The following is a 20824-nucleotide window of genomic DNA, read 5'->3' on the forward strand; positions in this document are numbered from 1 at the left end:
GTACAGTGTTTTGTAATACAAACCTATTACTGAGAAGAATGGAATCCTTTTGAGGCAGAATAACATTTTTCTTACGTGGGGTTCAAAGTTAATGTTTCGCATCATCGAATCAACTGCAAACATTTATCTCTAAAACTCATTCTTAGTTAATGAGCCATACAAAAACAGGCAGCAGGCAAGGTTTAGCCACAAGCCATAGTTTGCCGACCCTTGACTTAGATGGCTGTGAGTTTCAGCCACTGCCTTTTATGATTAAAACGAAGCAATTTAAATTGCTTAAAATTAAACTTGTATAAATTCTTTTTCAGAATAATAATTTTATTAATTTATGTTTAATAGAATAAAAATTAATGTCAGTAATATGAAAGTAGTAGGAAACCCAAGCGTTGATTCTAGTTGGTCCACCCATACCTTCTCCCCACCTATAAAGAAGTCCATGAGCCTGGCTGGTGTGGCTCAGTGGTTGAGCATTGACCCATGCACCAAGAGGTTGCCGGTTCGATTCCCAGTCTCCCTCTTTCTTTTCTCTTTCTTAGAAAACTTGCTCTTTGAAGTTTCTTGCTCAATCAGCATTCTATAAAGAAACCAGTACCCACAAAGAGCTACAGCAAGCATTCCAGCCAAAAGCCAGCATCAACCACTAGACCTGAGAGAGGAAGCCTCCCACATGACTCCAGCCTCAGTCACTATCTGACTGCGACTACATGAAAGACCATGAGCAAGAATCACCCAGCTGAGCCTAGTGACCTCCAGAGCTGTAAGAGAGAATAAACAATTACTGTTGTTTTAACTCTCTAAATCAGTGGTTCTCAACCTTCCTAATGCTGCAACCCTTTAACACAGTTCCTCATGTTGTGGTGACCCCCAACCATAAAATTATTTTCATTGCTACTTCATAAGTGTAATTTTGCTACTGTTATGTCTTAGGCAACCCCTGTGAAAAGGTTGTTTGACCCTCAAAGGGGTCGTGACCCACAGGTTGAGAACCAGAACCGCTGCTCTAAATTAAAGGAGGCTTGTTACACAGTAATAGATAACTGAAACATTGAAAAGTTGGTTTTTCAGTGACTAAGTGCTACCCAATAAATACATTAATTTTTCCATAAAAATGTTTCATTTTCCCAACATGATGGTTTTAAAAGGTACTAAATTGAAATTCTTTTCAAAGAGCTGTGTGATCACTAGTGTTCCACAGGACTATCCATTCCCTGTCATTTACACCTGTCTAGGTCATCATTCGTTAACAGACTGGGCCCTGAATGTATGTAAGTTTGCACAACTTATCTTCTAATAAGATTTAAGTTCCTTATGGGCTAAGACTATTGTCCAAGTGGTATGAGCTCAGCAGAAGATCACTAAATCTATTTAAATGAGTGTATACATCTATTTGAACAAATAAGGAATGTTATTCATGTGCTTTTAATTCTTCTTAGTGTGTCTTTAGGGTGTTCCTATACTCTATGTTTGGGGAACAATTTAGTGGATAAGGGGGAAAGAGGTTTCATACAAATTTCAAATGCAAAAATACATGGAAATAAAATTATACTGACGATGGGATATATAAAAGGACTGTAACACTGAAATACAATAATCTGCCCTGGCCAGTGTGGCTCAGTGGATAGAGCATCCGCCCGCACAGTGGAGTGTCTCAGGTTCAATTCCTAAAGGCACATACCTGGGTTGCAGGTTTGATCCCTGGCCCTGGTTGGGATATGTGTGGGAGGCAACCGACCTATGTGTCTCTCTCACATTGATGTCTCTCTATGTCTGTCTCCCTCTCTCTCTCTACCTCCCTCCTTACCATTCTCTCTAAAAAAAAATATCCTCAGGTGAGGATTAACAAAAAAATAGAAAGAAAGAAATACAATAATCTAAAGGAAAAGACATTGGCACTTGATTTCTTCAGACCCTATAAAATAGATATATATCAAGCTAGAGTCTTACATTTTATCTATCAACTCTTAAAGACAGTCTAAGGAGTATGGAATTAAAAAAACATAGAGTATTTATTGCTTTATTTCTAATATCCTGTAGATTATATCCTTCCCATTCCATGTTATAGATAATTCTTTTTTTTCTTTTAAATCCTCACCCAAGGACATTTTTCCACTTTTTGTTCAGATAGAGTGGGAGGGAGAGAGATGTAGAGAAACATTGACGTGAAAGGGACACATTGAGCCCTGGCCGGTTTGGCTCAGCAGTTGGAGCGTCAGCCTGTGGACTAGAGAGTCCCGGGTTCGGTTCCTGCTAAGGGCACATACTTCAGTTGCAGTTTGTCCCCGCCCTGTTGGGGTCGTGTGGGTGGCAGCCACTCGATGTTTCTCTCCCCGCCGCCCCCCACTCTATCTGAAGATAAATGCAAAAAACAAAGGGACACATCAAGTGGTTGCCACCCATATGACCCAACCAGGGCCAGGGACAAACAGCAACCAAGGTACGTGCCCTTAGTGGGAACCAAACCCAGGTCTCTCTGGACCGCAGGCCGACGCTCTAACCGCTGAGCCAAACTGGCCAGGGTCATGTTATAATTATTTTGCAAATAAAAATTCTGTGCAGGATCATAATTTGTGTAGACTTTTGATATATTTTTACATATTTTTCAGAAGATAGAGAAAGAAAATCTAGCCATGTTTGGTCACAGTAGAGTGAGAATGAGTTAATAGGGAAGCTAGCTTAAAATCATTTCTGTCAAAGAAAGGGGATCCTGAGGGAAAGAAATTACTTTTGACTCAAGCTGAGAAATGAAGTAAATCCTCTATTTTTAAGCAAGCTGATGAAGTGACGATTCTGAGAACCAATACTAAATATGTACCTTCAGGGATGACCACCCAATTAATTTCATTCTTGCTGACATTTATCATCACGTTAGAAACTTCTTAATGCACATTAGGGTAGCAAAACTGAGTTCCATGAGAATGAAAGATAAAGAGTATTTATCTCCTATACCCACAAAGAAGCAAAATGCTATTTCAGGGCTTTGTAGAAATAAAATCATGATGTGCTGAACTAAGTAAACTAGTGTAGTGGAGATACGCCAGAATTGTGCCCACTCAAATAACTCATGAATTTTCAGATCTAAAATATGTCAAATAAAGCCAATGGGTATCATGAAGCTAAAATTACCTACCATGCCAGAAAAAAAATAAAAGCCTGAAATTTATTATAGAAAATTAACTATCATATCACTTTACCATGTGAAAAGGACCTTAAATTTCTTATTGTTGCTTTCCCTGAAATAAACATAGTCAGAGAAAACAAGAATTATTAGCATTGTACTGATTTTCATTCCTGGAGAACTTTCCACAAACATTAACCAATTTAATGTCCTTCTGAAAGAGGTATTTGTTTTCATTGACAGAGAATAAAACTATGCAAATCACAGTTTTCCTAAGCCCACAAAGTCAGCCAGCATAAAAATTAGAAATAGTCAAGGCTGTTAGAATCTGATGGCTCATCAGTATTTTAGGATTATGTTAAAGACAACACATTTAGGAGTTTTTCAATTAGCAGCCCAGGCTTTGCTACACACCCAAATGAACAACGCCATTTTGAAACTTAAGAATTAACTTGATAGCATCTCCCATACAGGGGACTCCCTGAAAAGACTCAGAAATTTCACAGAAATACTGGTTAGAGCTTTGAATTTTCCACAAGCTGAAAAAAAGAGTTTGAGTTGATCTAAAGTAGATCTGAAAGGGCAGGGTGATATTGATAGATCTCTGACTACCATACTATATGTAGATGCTCACTGGGATATTGGAAACCATTTGTGGAAGTCATTGGGTTTGAGAAGCTCATTTTAGAACCCTAAATGTAAATTACTATGGAATAATTTAGGTTGGGAATGAAGTAGTAGAGACAGACTGAGAGATACTGTGATGAGAGGAAAGAACGGAGGGCAGTGGAGCAGGTGGCTTTAAACCAGTTATCTACCATTTCCAAAGAAGCTCTCCAGCCTTCTGCTTTCTTTATTTGTATTTTTGGTTGGAGTCAGGGATGGGTAGGGGAGTAATTAAGCTTTAGGTCTACTCATTAAGTCAAATAATTTTAACTAACTATGTGGGTATGTGTTGTAGGAAGGTTTGAAGGGGAGAAAGCAGGAACGGCCAGATGGGAATCATGGCTAAGAGGGAGAGGTGGTAATCACAGTTTAAGCCAAGGAAGGGTATAGGGCTTAGAGCAGCAGTTCTCAACCTGAAGGTTGCAACCCTTTGGGGGTTGAAAACCCTTTCACAGGGGTCACCTAAGACCATCGGAAAACACATTATTTCTGATGGCGATTCATAACAGTAGCAAAATTACAGTTATGAAGTAGCAATGAAAATAATTTTATGGGTGGCGGTCACCACAACATGAGGAACTGTATTAAAGGGTCGCGGCATTAGGAAGGTTGAGAACCACTGGCTTAGAGTATCTAGAGGCCAAGATAGAGCAGGGAGTTGGAAGAGAGAATAACAAGAGACACGGAGAGCATAAAAAGAGACAACCAAAGATTGGAAGGCCAGAATATCAACCAAGTTTAAAAAGTAGGTCATGGCCCAGCAAGTGTGGCTCAGTGGTTGAGCGCCAACCCATGCACCAAGAAGTCACCAGTTCGATTCCGTCAGGGTACATGCCCAGGTTATGGGCCCAATCCCCAGTGTGGGGCATGCAGGAGGTAGCTGATCAATATTGATGTTTCCCTCTCACTGATGTTTCTATCTCTCTTTCTCTGTCCCTACTTCTCTCAAATCAATGAAAACATATTTAAAATTAAAAAGTGGGCCATGAAAAAAAGTGGGCATAGAAGCTGGGTTTCCAGCTAGGATGGATGAAAAGGTCACCAAATCCTTTCCACAAAACTCAAATATAAACTTGGACAAAATTGTCAATGAACAATCATTTTGGGGCCCTGGGAATTGATCAAAGGCAAATAAAAAATTGAGAAAAGGTTTAATTTTGAAAAACAGTTAGAGCTGTAAGTAGAATAGGAGTCTATAGCCTTCTAGCGTGGGACATCTCCCATCCCTTCCAGTTCAGTCAATAAGAACTTACTTTTATTAGGATAGGGCTGACTGGAAAATCAGCAGCTTTTCTGCCACAGGAGGTGGACTCAATTAGGGGTGGGGGTGAAACCTGCAGGTTTGTCAGCTAAAACTGTTGAACTTGTTAGAAAACAAATGAGGGAAACCCACAGCTTTGCTGGCCAGCAATTACAGTTCCCATTGTGGAGAGCAACGGACCCGCCAGAGATTTAAAAGGGGGATCCTGGAACTAAAAGAGTCATAGAAGGGTGAGATAAGCCTACCACACATGCCTGGCTGACGGGGAAACCAACACATGTACAGGGGACAGCAGAGAGTGCCTAGTGGGAAGTAAAATCCAAGGCTGACTGAGAATTGGTTATGACATTGAATGCACTCCCAAACCCCTCACATACCAACTGGCAGAGGGCAGAAGCCCTACAGTCTAAAAGTGTTTAAATGCAAGCTCTGTCCTGATCCCCTGAGCACTAAACTGTGCAAATACAGGGACACACTTTAGGAAGTGAGACTAATAAATAAAAATAAGAATTTAAAAGATGAGCAAAGCTTGGCCGGTGTGACTCAGTGGTTGAGCATCAACCCACGCACTAAGAGGTTACCGGTTCAATTCCCGGTCAGGGCACATGCCCAGGTTATGGGCCAAATCCTTAGTGTGGGGCATGCAGGAGGCAGCCAATTGATGTTCTCTTTCATTGATGTTTCTATCTCTCCTTCTCCCTTCCTCTCTCTCTAAAAATCAATGAAGAAAAAAAAATTTTTAAAGATGAGCAGGGCCATCCACAGCTGCTAGAGAGGACACAGATTTACAGAATACTACTTTTAAAAAAGCTTCAGAAAAATAAATCAAAATCCACAGTTGTTATAATATATTATCTAAAATGTGATTTTCAACACAACAGAAAATGTATACTATGCAAAGAAAGATAAAAGTATAAAACAAACAGAAGAAGCAATCAATAAAAACTGGTTCTAAATGATCCCAGTTGGATTTAGTAGAAGAAAAAAAAAAACAAAACTTGGAAGTAGCCATTATACATTAGTTCAAAGAAATAAAATGAGCTATATTCAAAGAATTAATGGAAACTATAATGATGATTCAACAAATCAAGAATCATGACAGAGAAACAGAAACTATAAAAGACACCCAAATGGACATTCTGAAGTTGAAAAGTCCAATAATCAAAATGAAACATTTGTTATGTGAGTCAACAGCAAATCTGAGAATGCACAAGAAAGATTCAGTGAATTTGAAGATAGATCAATAGAAATGATCCAATCTGGAGAACAGAGAGATAAATACTTTGGAGAAGTGGGCCACAATAGAACAGAGTCAAAAGTACCAGCAAGTACAAACAAAAAGTAATCTAAACCTGAACTGAAGAATTTCTCACTGGTAAGCCTCTTATTCATTTGTAAAATGGGAATAATAGTATCTAGACCTCACAGAATTGACGAGAGGATAAAATGAATTAAAACATGCACAGCACTTCCTGGCACATTATAAATATATAATAATTGTTAGCTGCTGACATCATTATCATCACACACATTTTGCTAGGGGAAAAAAATAATGGCTGGCCCTGGTCCCAAAAGTTCCTAAGGAAACTTTCCTCTTTTTTTTAATCCTCACCTGAGGATATTTTTACATTTATCTTCAGACAGAGTGGGAGGGGAGAGAGAAAGAGAAAGAGAGAGAGAGAGAAAGAGAGAGAGAGAGAAACATTGATGTGAGAGAGACACATAGATTGGCTGCCACCACACAACCCCGACCCTTGGCCAGAATCAAACCCGGGACTTTGGTCCGCAGGCTGATGCTCGAACCACTGAGCAAACCAGCCAGGGCAGGAAACTTTCTTATCTGCAGGGAAAGTACCTACAGGCAGCTGTAAAGAAGGGGAATAAATCATAACTACTACTGGAGGAAAACAACAGAGCTATCAGTTCTTTGATATTCATTACCTCAACAAATGTCCTCTAGTTACTTAATTATTATACAATTACTTCTATATTTGTAATCATACTTACTTTTTAATATTGTTCTATTATAAGATCTTCAAAAGTTTCTGAGTGTGACATTCTAGAGAAATTTATTATATATATATTTGTAGATATATATATATTTGTAGATATATATATATATATATATATATATATATATATATATATATATGACAAGATCTAGAAATGGTTTCAATACTGGCATCCTAATCAGCCTTCTTTTGCTATGTGTTGATGCTAGGAGTGAGGGAGCCATAATTAAACTGAACAGTTGATTCATATAATAGCAAGGATAAGAGTTGCCAAAACATAACACAGATTTTGCCAAAGCAAGATAACTGGCAAGCCAGTTACTATGACTTGAGGGGAATTACAAAGTTTGATCTAAAGAGACTCCACTTCCCACCAATATATTTATCTGTTTCACTCTTTTTTTTTCTTACTCACTCTGTTTTTGGAACAGCTTTTCTCAGCCAGAAGAAATCAGACTGTGCTAAATACTTGCGGGTTTGCAGGACGTTGCCAAAGTAGTCAGATTCCGAAAACTTGATCTGAATAAAACAAACCACAAGGATCATTGTTCTAAGTGCAGATAAGAGATGGCTCTGAAGAAAAGCCTTCAGCGCACAAATGAGCCCCATCCCTCAGCCATCATCGGTTAACCCAGTATTCACAAAGTCATGAAATGTTATCTCCGTGATTTTCTTTTAAAATGAAAAGCTCAAAAATCAATATGGTCATTTCCGATCAGAGTAAAATAAAAAGAAGAAGAAAGCAAGAGAAGCTGCAGTAATTTATAATGTGTTTCCTTTGCTTTATAATCTTTATAATTGAAAAATCTACTTAAACCCTTACAGAACATATTATCTTAGGTTTGAAATTTCTTGGCTCACATATGTACTTTATTTATTTGTCACATAGGTTCTTCTAATAACAGTCAGTTTAGTCAGTTGAAACCTCATTTAGCTTACAAATGATGATTAAGTCAAATGATAAATCCAATTTACTGTAATCAACATTTGCTCATGAAAGGAAAAAAAAATAAAAGCTATTCAGAGACTTATTTTCCACCCCAAGCAAAATGGAGTCACAAGAATAATTATTATAAAATTTATCTTTTAATACTCAAAAATGCACTGGTCACCAAAAATCAATGAAATTAAAGAGGCAAATCATAGATTACAGCTTGCATGGAAAAACAGAAAGTTGTTGGTTCACAACAGTGATGGCTATTATGATAGGGAAACAGACATAATAGATTCTTGAGTTCCTTTTCTTTTTTGGAATAAAAATACCAGACAGTTTCAATTCTACAGGCACTCTATCTACAAAACTAGCCGTATTTAACCAAAATATTGTAAATAATACCTGTGTAAATGTAAAAGTAATGGTTTGCGATGATCTCTAATGCTTTAGCAAATAAAATAAGAAATATATACATTCAAATAAGCAAATAACCAAGAGTAATCAAATTCTTATTAGTTGTAATATTTTTTTAAATTTAAACCAAGAGACTCTTAAAAGTAAAAATTAAAATACAGCAAGTAAATGTATAGGAAACACACAGGGATTACAGTACAGATATAAATGTATATACACAACTTGACGACTATAGACTTGACAGTGGCCTATTTGTTGGCTAATGTCTGACTTAGGTTTATCTTTTCCCTGACATATAGTGAATACCCATTATGTCTATAGAGTAACTTTTGTTAGTGATTCATCTTAGTCTTTCCAGGAGGCCAGGCCAAAATATAAGGAAAAGAGTAAAATAACTAAAAGAACAGGGAGGAAAGACAGAAATAAAAATATCAAATCACTCCTGGCTGGTGTGGCTCAGTGGTTGAATGTCAACCCATGCACTAAGAGGTCACCAGTTTGATTCCCAGTCAGAGCACATGCCCAGGATGAGGGCCTGATCCCCAGTGGGGGGGCATGCAGGAGGTGGCCAATTGATATTCTCTCTCATCGATGTTTCTATCTCTCTCTCCCTCTCCCTTCCTCTCTCTCTAAAATCAATAAAGAAAAAGTATTTTTAAAAACAGAAAAGAAAATATCAAATCCCAGCATCCTTGGTGTTCTATTTGGCCAAGAAGTTATACAAATATGACTTTAAATCATCCCTCCCTCAATCTTCTTAGGGGGGTAGCTAATAAATAAATAAATTGTGGTATAATCACATAAGGGAAAGCAATACAGCAATTTAAACCAATGGTGTGTATGTATGAACATGAAATAATCTCAAAAGCAATGCTGAGTGTGATAAATTGTATGCATGAGAGAATGTAAAGTTTTATAATATGCAAAACTATACTATATGTTGCTCATAGATATGTACCTATGTAGCAAAAACATAAAGACATGCATGAGAATAATAAACACTGAATTCAAAATAGTATTTATACCTAGGGAAGGAGGTAGGCAGGGAGTAAGGACATTAGATCGATAATGATTACACAAACAATTTCCAATGTTTCTGTTTTATGTATTTAAAATGTGTCCGCATATATAAAGCTAATATGGCAATATGTTTAACATTTGTTAAAGCTATTTGTTCAAAATATGATTTTACATACTTTCCCAATGTTTGAGATTCTTCATAATAAAGAGAAATCTTACAATCGACTGTATTTTAAGATAGATGTTTACACTCAGCCTCAGAAGAAACAGAATAAGCTCCTTGTTTTAAAAGGCAACCTCATCTAGCAATCCTAATGCATTCCTAGATCATATAGTTTAAAAAATGTGTCCACTGTTCAACCATTAGAATTTTTCAGTTTTGTTCCCAAAATAGCTCTACCAGAACTCTCAGAACATGATTGTAACTGATAGAAATTCAGATATGTTCTTGGGTTCAGAAAAATTTCCAGGAAATTCTCCCAAAGGAATTTCCTTCAAAAATATTCACTTTGCCCAGATGGTGTGGCTCAGTGGATTGAGCATCATCCCATGGACTGAGAGGTTCCAGTTTGATTCCCAGTCAGGGCACATGCTTGGATTATGAACTCCATACACAGTAGGGAGCATGCAGGACGCAGCCCATCCATGTTTTTCTCTCACATCAATGTTTCTATCTCTCTCTCTCCTCCTTCCTTTCTCTCCAAAAAATCAATAAAACCATATTTTAAAAAATAAAAATAAAAAATATTAACTTTTTGCCCTGCCCAGTGTGCTCAGTTGGTTGAGCGTCATCCCATACACCAGAGGGTGGTACATTCAATTCCTGTTCAGGGCACATGCCCAGGTTGCGGGTTTGGTCCCTGGTCAGGGTGCACACAGGAGGCAACCAATTGATGTTTCTCTCTCCCACTCCCTTCCTCTTGCTCTAAAAATAAATCAATAAAAACATATTTTTAAAAAATATTAACCTTTTTGGTAATATCAGTGGGTCAGGTGTTACTTTTAGAAGAGTTTGCTATTCGTGAGATTATCCTTTACATCTGAGAAAAAAAACTTGACATTCAGGTTGTTCTACAGATATCAAATGAAAAATAATCCAAAAATTTCCTAGAGAAGAAGAATCCTGTGTCTAAAAATACTTTAAATAAACAAGGTCCTACCACAGCCATGAAAATAAGCATGATGAGCAAAACTCAGAGGTACATAATTACAGTTTGCCACAGCTTTTTATCTATGTTTAGAACAACAATTTAAAAACTGTTTTTATTAAACTGAGAATATTTGCTATTTCTTAGCTTGGTTTAGTTGATCTATTCCATTTATTTAATGGAAGTCACAGGTGACAAGGGACAAATTTTACTTTTTTCCTGTGAGACAGGTTAAGTGTGGGGGTTTAAAGGGGCAAGCCGCAGTTATTACCTTGTGATAGAAGTGACACAAAATTAGAGAAATTACGTAACTTGGCAAAGCCATATGGTCCAAATCATTAGTTTTCTACTTCAATGTTATATTGGTCCTAATAAGAAAACCAGTGATTTAACAGAAAGAGTACAACAGAGGAGGAGAAAGAAGGTAAGAATTATATTGAGAGGAGAAGCAGTTACTAAATAAATCATGGTACAGTTTATTTAACATATACAGCTGTTAAGATAATGCTAATGAAGGCTACAGAATACAAGGACAAAATAATATGTTAACTGGAAAGGTCAGAATACAAAATTATATAAACGTCAATTACAGTTATGAAAAATACACTAAAATGGAAGTATATGTTATATATTTGAGTACCAATATTATGGGTGCTGTCTCGTTCCTTTGATCTATTTCCCAAATTTCCAGCACATGATAATACTTTGGTAATTTCAAATATTTTAATAGGCCTTTGAGTGAGAAAAAACTATGTAACTCAGCAACCATTGGGAAAGTTCCACTTGTAGAGATAGCAACAACAATGAATGCACATGAATATTTTAAAACCACTTGTAATCTTCAAAAAAAAAAACGTTTAAACTCTGCAAGGGACAATAGTTGGCTCAAAAGCCTCTTGTCCTTTCAGTTGCTGGTGAAAATCTAGGTCAAATAGGTAATGACTTTCAATCAATTCCATTGCCTGACTTTTCACTTGAGTGACCTTTGCAAAACTAATTGGGTCTCTTCTGTCATTTCCTAGGAATAGCTCTCCAGATCATAAAATTTAGAGAAATCTGAATTTCTCACCAAATACCACAGACTAAGTAGAAGAATAAAGCTATTCCCCCCACCAAAAGTTAAAGAACACGTAATAAGGGCAGAGCATGGAAGTGTGCTGAACTGCTCTGGAGAATCACTAAGGACGTATTGATTAAACACTACATAAGCCAATAGAAAGTATAGATTCTAGAATAATTTTTGTTTATGTTAAATCCATTTAAAGAGACTCAGAGATATATCCAAATATGTATAAGAAAGATTTTATAATAGGTACACAAAGAACTTTCTGAATACTTGATGCATCCAGATTTTATATTTAATTTTCCCTTATTTCAATAGCAAAGTAATATGCAAGATTGTTTTGTTTAGATGACTTTACCCATAATAGTCTGTGTGTGTGTGTGTGTGTGTGTGTGTACACACCTATATTAAAATTTTTTAAGCCCTGGTTGGTTTGGCTCAGCAGTTACAGCGTCACCTGCAGGCCAGAGAGATCCCGGTTTGGTTCCCGCTAAGGGCGCGTACCTCGGTAGCAGTTTGTCCCCGGCCCTGGTTGGTCATGTGGGTGGCAGTAACTAGATGTGTCCCTTTCACGTCAATGTTTCTCTCTCTCTCTCTCTCTCTCCCTCCCACTCTATTTGAACAAAAGATGGAAAAATGTCTTCGGGTGAGGATTTAAAAAAAAAAATGTTTAGCCCTGGCCGGTTTGGCTCAGTGGTTAGAGCATCAGCCTGCGGTCCTGAGAGACCCGGGTTCGGTTCCCGCTAAGGGCATGTACTTCGGTTGCAGTTTGTCCCCGGCCCTGGTTGGTTGTGCGGGTGGCAGCCACTCGATGTGTCCCTTTCACATCGATGTTTCTCTCTCTCTCTCTGTTCCTCTCTCTCCCTCCCACTCTACCTGAACAAAAAATGGAAAAATGTCCTCGGGTGAGGATAAAAAAATATATATATATTTAAGCCCAGGAGGTGTGGCTCAGTGGTTGAGAGTAGACCCATGTACCAAGAGGTCGCCGGTTCAATTCCTGATCAGAGCACATGCCCATGTTGTGGACCCGATCCCCAGTGGGGGCATGCAGGAGGCGGCCAATCGATGTTCTCTCTCATCGATGTTTCTCTCTCTCTCTCTCTCTGAAATCAATAAAGAAAAAAAACTGTTTTAATGTTTAACAATTTATATATGTTACAGTGTGGAAGATACAGTTCCCACAAGCAGCCACATAAGGGTGCAGTAGCAGTGGTTAGCACACCAGCCAGGAACTAGATAGAACCAGATGTCCTGTCATCACCAGCAGGTACAGTTTATTTAACATATACAGAAGAGGTAAAGGGAAGTCTTGGTCTGCTCTGGCCAGTGGAGCACTCTAAGTGAAGGCCAGTGTGTGGGAGTTACTGAGGGCTGGCTGGAAGGTTGATGGGCAGCCCCTTCCAGTGCCCACTCTTGACATTCCAGGGCCATGGTGGTGGCCAGAGATCACTTGGGAGGGCTGAGGGCAATGTTTTATTTTGATTTTCTACTGAATAGTACAGAAGGCTTCCAATGTTTTAACAACCTTTCTGGAGCATTCCACCTAAATATTACCTCACTCTTGCATACTTGCATAGTGGCAGTAAGCACTCTCTGTCATTTATACACACATAGAACATACAACATATAAATGTAAATATTTATACATTTATATACACATATAGATATGTATATATTTTATATATGTATATATGAGTGCTCCACTGGCCAGAGAAGACCAAGACCCACCCCAGAGAATAATATGTGGGTTCATAATGCATATGTATATGTTTATGTATGTATGTTTGTATCATTCACCAGAAACATTGATCTTTTATGAAAAATTACCCATTTCCAGCCCTGGCTGGTGTGGCTCAGTTGCTTGAGCACTACCCTTGTGCACCAAAAGGTGATCAGTTAGATTCCTGGTCAGGGTACATGTCCAGGTTTCAGGCTCAGTCCCCAGTAGGGGGCATGCAGGAGGCAGCCAATCCATGTTTCTCTCTCACATCAATGTTTCTCTCTCTTTAAAAATGAATAAAAAATATATTTTTAAAAAAATTACCACCCATATCCAATTCTCTTCAGTAAATGGAGGTCAGCTCTGATTCTGACTTTAGCCCCTACTGCAATTTTCCACTGCCTTTCACAAGGATGAGTGAAGTGCCTAATAGTGCCAATTATTTAACTATTGTCTCTCAGATACATGCCTGCCATTTTATTCTTCTATAATGCTGGGGCTGGGCATCTGAAAACTATGTTTCCCAGGCTCCACTGCCAGTTGGCTCCCTGCCAATAGAAGAGACTAGGGGAGATCTACAGATGACAGGAGGGGAAAGGATTCTGTGTTTGATCTCTTTCATTCTCTCTCTCTCTTTCTCCCCCCCCCCCACCCCCCTTTCTTTTTCTGACAGTGATGCTAGAAAAATCATCATCTCCTCCTCACAGCCCCAGCTGGAGTGGCTGTTCCTCTTCTGTTCCCCTAAATAATGGCACCATCACTTCCTCCCTTTTATGCTCCTAGACACAGGGATGGTCGTAGTTTCCTGAAGTTATTAATCTCTGATTTACATCACCTTCCTGATTTTTGCCTTCCAAACTATCTCCTGTATTAAATCTCCTCTCTTTGAAATACCTAGTGTGGTTTTGGCTTTCCTTGATGATACAGCAATCTTCCCAAGGTTGATATCACACCACTCATAAGTCTATTTCCACCAAGGATCAGTAAAGCGACACTTAATAAGACTAATTTGAAAATGTATTGAGCCCTACCTTTTTAGACTAACTAATAGACTTTCCTACATGCTAGTGGGGATTCATATAAAGAATAGTTTCTTTCTTCTTGCTCTTTTCAAAGACTATAGAAAGATTATTATTCAGAAATACTTTTTTGGGTATCTCAATTTACCTTGTCTTCCTCAAAGGAGAAAAACAAACAAACAAATTTTCTGTAATTCTTTACATTTGCCTCTAAGATCTTTTCCATTTGCTCTTATCTCCACATAGGCCCAACTTCAGTTTTAAACCTTTCTCCTTGACTTTCATCTGATCCATTACCTAATTTCGATCCTCTTGCCTTTTGCATTTGTACCTGATGAATCATATCTTCACTTGTGTCAAATAAACTAAGCTGTTTTTTCATTTGTAAAAGCCTCTCATGCTCAGAGTTTGTTTAACCAGAAATTTCTTGTAGGCCCTATAGGAGTCCTTATCTACACATTTCTTCAAACTGAAAAACACAGTCCCATTGTGTATCCACCATACTTTAGTCCTTTTGCTATTAACCTCAGCAACACTATTACTGTCACATCACATATCCTTTATCTATTTTCTGGTTGGATTTTATTCATTTTCTCTACTGGTTCCCGAATACAAATGCATTTTTATTTCATGTATTTGGATTTTTTTCATCGTCTCTTTCTTAAGATATTAGGAACTCTTGGGTGTAATTGTGTCTGCTTTGGTAATCAGTCACACAAAAGACATTTCTCCACAAAAGCACTTAAAAATCTTGGTGTCTAATGGCTTCCGTTCAGGCCCTGGAGAAATGAGAGAACATGCCCAACACTGCATCCTGTTTGGCATCTGGTTTCTTTTCACAAAAGGTACCCCATTTAGTGAGTCCTTAAATGTGGAGCACTGACTTTAAACAGCAGCACGCTGCCAACAAAACTTGATCAACTAAATTTTGTGAGTGAGCTCTGAATGGTCTCTTATTTGATTAAACTTGAGACTGTTCCATTTGTACAACCTTATAAATCAATCTGAGGTGCCTGGATACTAGATGAGTTAATTCATAATGACTTTTCCAAACAGAACTAATTTACGGTGATAAGAGCAAATTGAAGATGTCATAACTAATTCTTATATTGTGCTTATTGTATACCAGGATCAGCTCTAAAAACTTTAAATATGTTAACTTATCTGATCCCCACAGTAGCCTTATAAGGGAAGGATTAATAATAATAATCCCTTCATTTTGACATGAGGAAACTGAAGCACAGAGATCCTAGGTCATGCAGCTAGTAAATGGTAGACTGATACACCAAAACGCCGCTCAAACCTTCTTGTCTGTATCCTTGACTTGGAATATTTGCCAATCATATGTGATGATACAGGTTCTCCTGCAAAGGTACTTTGTTCCCTGGTGATGCTCTTCTTAGCAGCCAATAAATCTAATACTAATCCACAAGGTAATAGCTACCATTTATAGGGAACTTACATATATGCCAATCATGCCAGGTGATCATCTCAACAATACTAAGACTAGGCTATTATTATCTCCAGTATCCAGATAACCACAGGGAAACTAAATGAAGTTATGTAACCTGCACCAAACCAACAACTAGTAAGAGGAAGAGGCAGAATCACTCTAAAGCCACTGGAAAATATGATGTCTCCTCTTCTCCTCTCCCTTCCAACCAGCTCTAGGCAAGTAGCTCTCACCAATTCTTCAAATCCACTCCTCTGTCCTTCTAGCACTGCTGCCTGACAAGGACCCTGCAGAACCCCTTCTCAGATTACCAGCAGAGCTTCCTGGGCCCAGATTTCAGTCCTGGCTCTAATACTCTGTGTGGACTCAGGAAATCACTTAACTTCTTTGAGTCTCTACTTCCTTTTCTGCAAAATAGGGTTAAGTACCATCTACTTCAGAGGATCACTGTGGAGCTTAAAAGATAATGTACACAGATGTGACAAATGCATCAGTATTTTTTAAGTATCATAAAAATAGTGAGATTTTTCAGCATCAAAACAAGGTATAATAAGATGGGCTGTCTGAGCTTTGGCATATTATGAAGCATAATTATCTTTATCCATAGCAACTGGATCAATACTTGGAAGGCCATATCTTGGAGACCAGTGGAGAAACTTTCTAATGAAAGCCTTCTCTCACTTTTGAATAAATCTGATATTCATCCACAAAGCTGGGATTGCTTTCAGATATAAGACTTGTAAAACCTCAATTTCAGGAAAGAGCTATACCTCAGAACCATTGTTTTAAAGAATTCCAAAAAACTACTTTTTCAAGAAAATCCAGTGAATGGTAAAAACAGGAATTTTGTGAGGAATCAAAGTTCTTTATCAGAACTATTTATAGGAAAGGAAGTAACAGTGGTTGTGATTAGAAATACCTGTAATGAATATATCTGCTGGAAAATACATGTCCCAAAATACTGGAATAAAAAATAATCATTACTATTCCCCCACCATTAACTTACTGCAAATATACAGTCCAAATCACAAATCACAAATCACGAATTATAGTCATATGTATACATGTATATTTAATTTTCAAAAACACTCACAAAGTTTAATGAAGTTAACTCCTAGCTGGCAGATTTACTACTACTTATTTAATATGAATGAAGGACATAAAGATTATTTAACAACAAACAGCATACATTTGCCATTAGAACATGCCCATGAATTGTAAAATACTCGATTTGCTTAATTCTTTCCTTTATGATCAAGTTAGGCCAAATCCAAGTCCATTTGCTTTATGGTACCCACTCGGCTATACATTCTTTCTGACACTTCCTTTATTTTGAATCTGCTCTAAATCTTGTGATATGGCTGGCATATTGAGGCTCATATCTAGCCAAGGAATGAATCAAAAGTTGGTACTTTCTGGCACCACCAGGTTTAATTGCTTGGACTTCGGTTAGTTGAAAGGCAGGAGGCCAGTAAAACTTGCCAGAAAAAAAATACAGTAAATTTAGCACTTACTGCTTTGAGGTCTTCATTAACATAAGTATCATTCATTATAAACTCAGGATAGCCAACTTTTGCCAAAACAGCTCTTGCCTATAAAAAGGAAAAAGAAAAATGATGTCAGACTTTCAGCACTTAAATCATTAATAATCACAGGATATAGGAATACAACCTTCGCCTGCAAACTCCATTTACTGAATGTCTACTATATGCAGCCCACTGTGAAGGGCAAAAAAAATTAAGTTAGTCATTGCCCTAAAATACTAAAATAATGTATATATATAGTGAATGTACCAAATAACTGTATGTGTAAGATTTTAAAAAATAAAGATTTTAATAGAAATAGACAATAGTTTTATCAAAGTCCAGAAGAGAGACTATTTCCACATGGGGAGAGTTCTTGATGGAGAAGGGGGCCAAACTGAATCTTAAGAGAATGGTTGGGATTTCCAAGTGCAGAGCTGAGCAGAAGGACACTCCAGAAGAGGAAGCAGCAGGGGCAAAGTCAGGGAGATGGAAACAAAGGGCATGTGTGAGAGATGGTGAGTATCTGCTGTAGTTGGACCAGAAAGCACAGGGGTGGGGAGCAGAAAACAGTACAGAAAAACTGGCGTGGGCCAGATCACAGGGATTCCCGAATGCCACGCTAAAGAGTCTAGATTCTATTTTACAGATAACAGAGAAGTGAATATTTTTAGCAGGACTAAAATGAGAGGAGTCACACTTCAGCAAGATTATCCATGCAAAATTGTGAATGATGAAAGATTAGAGGTAGGGGGTCCAGGCTAATTTAGGAGGCATCACAATCATCCTTTTGACAGCCATACTAATTATTCCCTGTGTTTCGCAGCATATAGGGAATGGGTAAAACAATCACCTTAGGCACATACAAGGAGCCTCCAGAGCACGGACAGGCAAACTGTGGCCCCCAGGCCAATTCTAGTCTTCCCACGCTCCACATCTGTTTTTATAAATAAAGTTTTATTGTAACACTGCCATGCCCACTCATTTACATGTAATTTATGACTGGTTTTGCACTATAACGATGTTGTTGACTAGTTGGAACAGAAACCCTATGGCCAACAAAGCCTCAAATATTACCACCTGGCCCTTTATAGAAAAGGTTTCCCAACCCTTGCAGTTCCAAGTGAAAATTTTTCTCTCCCCTCTCCACAGATTCTGGGTTTCACAGAAACAAAAGAGCAGATTACTCAAAGAGTAAGTTGGGGCTTTCCCCAAATTTTCTGGGATTCCTTTAATCACTTCTGTACATCCTTCCCCAGCATCTATGTTCTTTTTCCTTTCTAATGGCCAGCACCTGAGACTCTTTGAAGGTCCCTGAGAGTATATCTATCTCCAAACCCAACCCCCACCAGCAGCCCTCAGCCAATGACTGACTGTACAGGAGTATAAATGCCTAGCAGCAACTTTGCCACAGTTCAACACAAACTTCAAGGTATAATTGGCACTCCAGAGTTCCCCACAGGATCAGGCTGCGTGAGACTTCCCCTTAAATTGCAGCCTTGCCTGTCTCTCACCCTTCCCTGTCTGTCTGGCTTCATCCATTCCCTTGCTGGTTTCTCTTGGGAGCACTTGCTGAATAAATCATAAATCACTTGCACCTGAATCCTCACCGCCATCTTTGCCTCTAGGAGACCCAACATAAGACTCCAGGCAATCCCAAATACATTGGTTTTATTCCAGCAAAGCAAAACCAGCGACCTTTGCACACTGCTCTTGGGAATGAGTTTTTTCCTTTATTTCCTTTCAATTTTCCTCACTCAAGGCAGAGAATAAGATAGTATGTTTTCCTTATCTTCCTTGAGATAATTCAAATATTAAATATCAACAGAAACTTGAAACTCAAGACTCAGAGAGGATTTTACAAGTGCCATAGGACATGGTCATAATGGGTTTTGCTGTTCTAGAGACTCAAATATAGCATAGATCAAATTCTGCCTTCAAAGCCCCGCAGGTTACACCGAAAGCCTGATATGACCCAGAAACCTGATGACTAGAGGTCATAACTCTCCCCTCAACACAAACAATATGTCATATGTCTACAGGTTACCTTGTTCCAAGATTGTTTTATTATTTTCCTCATTGTATTTAATACCTAATTGTATTTTATCAGCTCACCACAAGCCACATGCATAACTATGGCAAATAAAGTGTTCCAGACAGTTTTCCCCAAAATAAAGACATATATAAGCGGAGTCATTAACAATTGTTTTCTGAACACTAGTCTTTCCGAAGCATGCTGGTGAATTATGCATTGTTTTACAAACCTCATCCTCTGGGACCCCCCTCCCCCCACAAACACACACCGCATTATGAAGCTTCACAGAATATATTATCTTCTGCACTAGCTATGCAGGTCAATGAATCATTTTATTTTTTTATTTGCAACACCATGGGCTGAAGAGAGCCAAAACAGAGATAGAACGACTGCCTATTATTTCTCAAGGACACATAGATGGAATAAAGTAATAATACTAGTATCAACAGTGCCAACATCTGCATAGAATGCTCTTCCTCCCAAAATTTGCTGAATAAATGCCTTCATTCAAATGCAAATGCTCCTTCTGCCAGAGATCTGCTGTCAATTCTCCATCATTCTACCCCACCCCATTCTCCATTCTTCCTGGAGAAGCTTCAGAACTCATCTCACAAAATCCCATGGGCATGGTTCCAGGTTAGGCTCTGCCAATGAGAAGCACTAGCAGGAGGTTCCAAAGGTAGAAGAGAAGGAGACGCCATTTATTCAGTCACTGTTAGTAGCCACGGGCAGGTAGAAGGGCTTCTGGGGACAGCAGATACAACACTTTGCCAGAAGCTTCCAGGCATTCTCCTGAGAAGATCCCTTTTGTATTAGGGCAGCAGAGATCACTGGCAGACTCTGCCCTTCACTCCCTAGCCTTCCCAATGGTCGCATACACCTCCAATTCCCCATAGTACATATCTTCATGCTTCATATACTTAGAAGAGCATCCCTTTTCCTGAATAAACTCCAATATACTCTTTAAGGCAAATAGTGATCACATCACTTTTTAATTTTTGTTTTCAGAATAGAAGAAATGAAGCACCAACAGTTTAATGACTTGTTGAAGGGAAAAGTATTAGTGAGGCAGGCCTGAAATCAATTGTCTCACAGGCTACAAGGACAAGAAGCAAAGGCAAGCCCCACTGCAAATACTGAGAGAACAGTGATATAAATAGATAGCAGACTGAATATTATGTCTTGTAGAAAATATTTCCTAGCTTGCTTGTGGCTGATCAAAAGCTCCAGAGTTTTCCTTAAGCAGTGCATGTATTTCCATCCCTTATTCACACAAACCTATGAAAAATGTATGCCCATTGTCTACCCAATAGCCATTCTCCTTTCTTTTCTTTACTATCAGACCCAAATTCTGCTCTGGATGACAATGGACCCAACAAATAAATAGATGCATCGCCCACTTCTTTCGCAGCTAGAGTTGACTGTGGGGTAAGATTCT

The 20824-nt window shown here is 38.4% G+C and overlaps 1 protein-coding gene across 2 annotated transcripts in view; it reads right to left on the reverse strand.

Annotated features, from left to right (window-relative positions):
• The window catches only part of PHEX (phosphate regulating endopeptidase homolog X-linked), a 214261-nt gene that overhangs the window by 47667 nt on the left and 145770 nt on the right, over positions 1 to 20824 (reverse strand). For both annotated transcript variants that reach the window (XM_036270324.1, XM_036270325.1), the window contains exons 13-14: positions 17343 to 17420; positions 7470 to 7573 (exon numbers count right to left, since the gene is read on the reverse strand). In XM_036270324.1, the coding sequence (XP_036126217.1) occupies positions 7470 to 7573; positions 17343 to 17420 (182 nt within the window). The remainder of the gene's footprint in view (positions 1 to 7469; positions 7574 to 17342; positions 17421 to 20824) is intronic.

Source organism: Molossus molossus, unplaced genomic scaffold, assembly GCF_014108415.1.
Source record: "Molossus molossus isolate mMolMol1 unplaced genomic scaffold, mMolMol1.p scaffold_m16_p_2, whole genome shotgun sequence".
In the NCBI taxonomy this organism is placed as follows: Eukaryota; Metazoa; Chordata; class Mammalia; order Chiroptera; family Molossidae; genus Molossus; species Molossus molossus.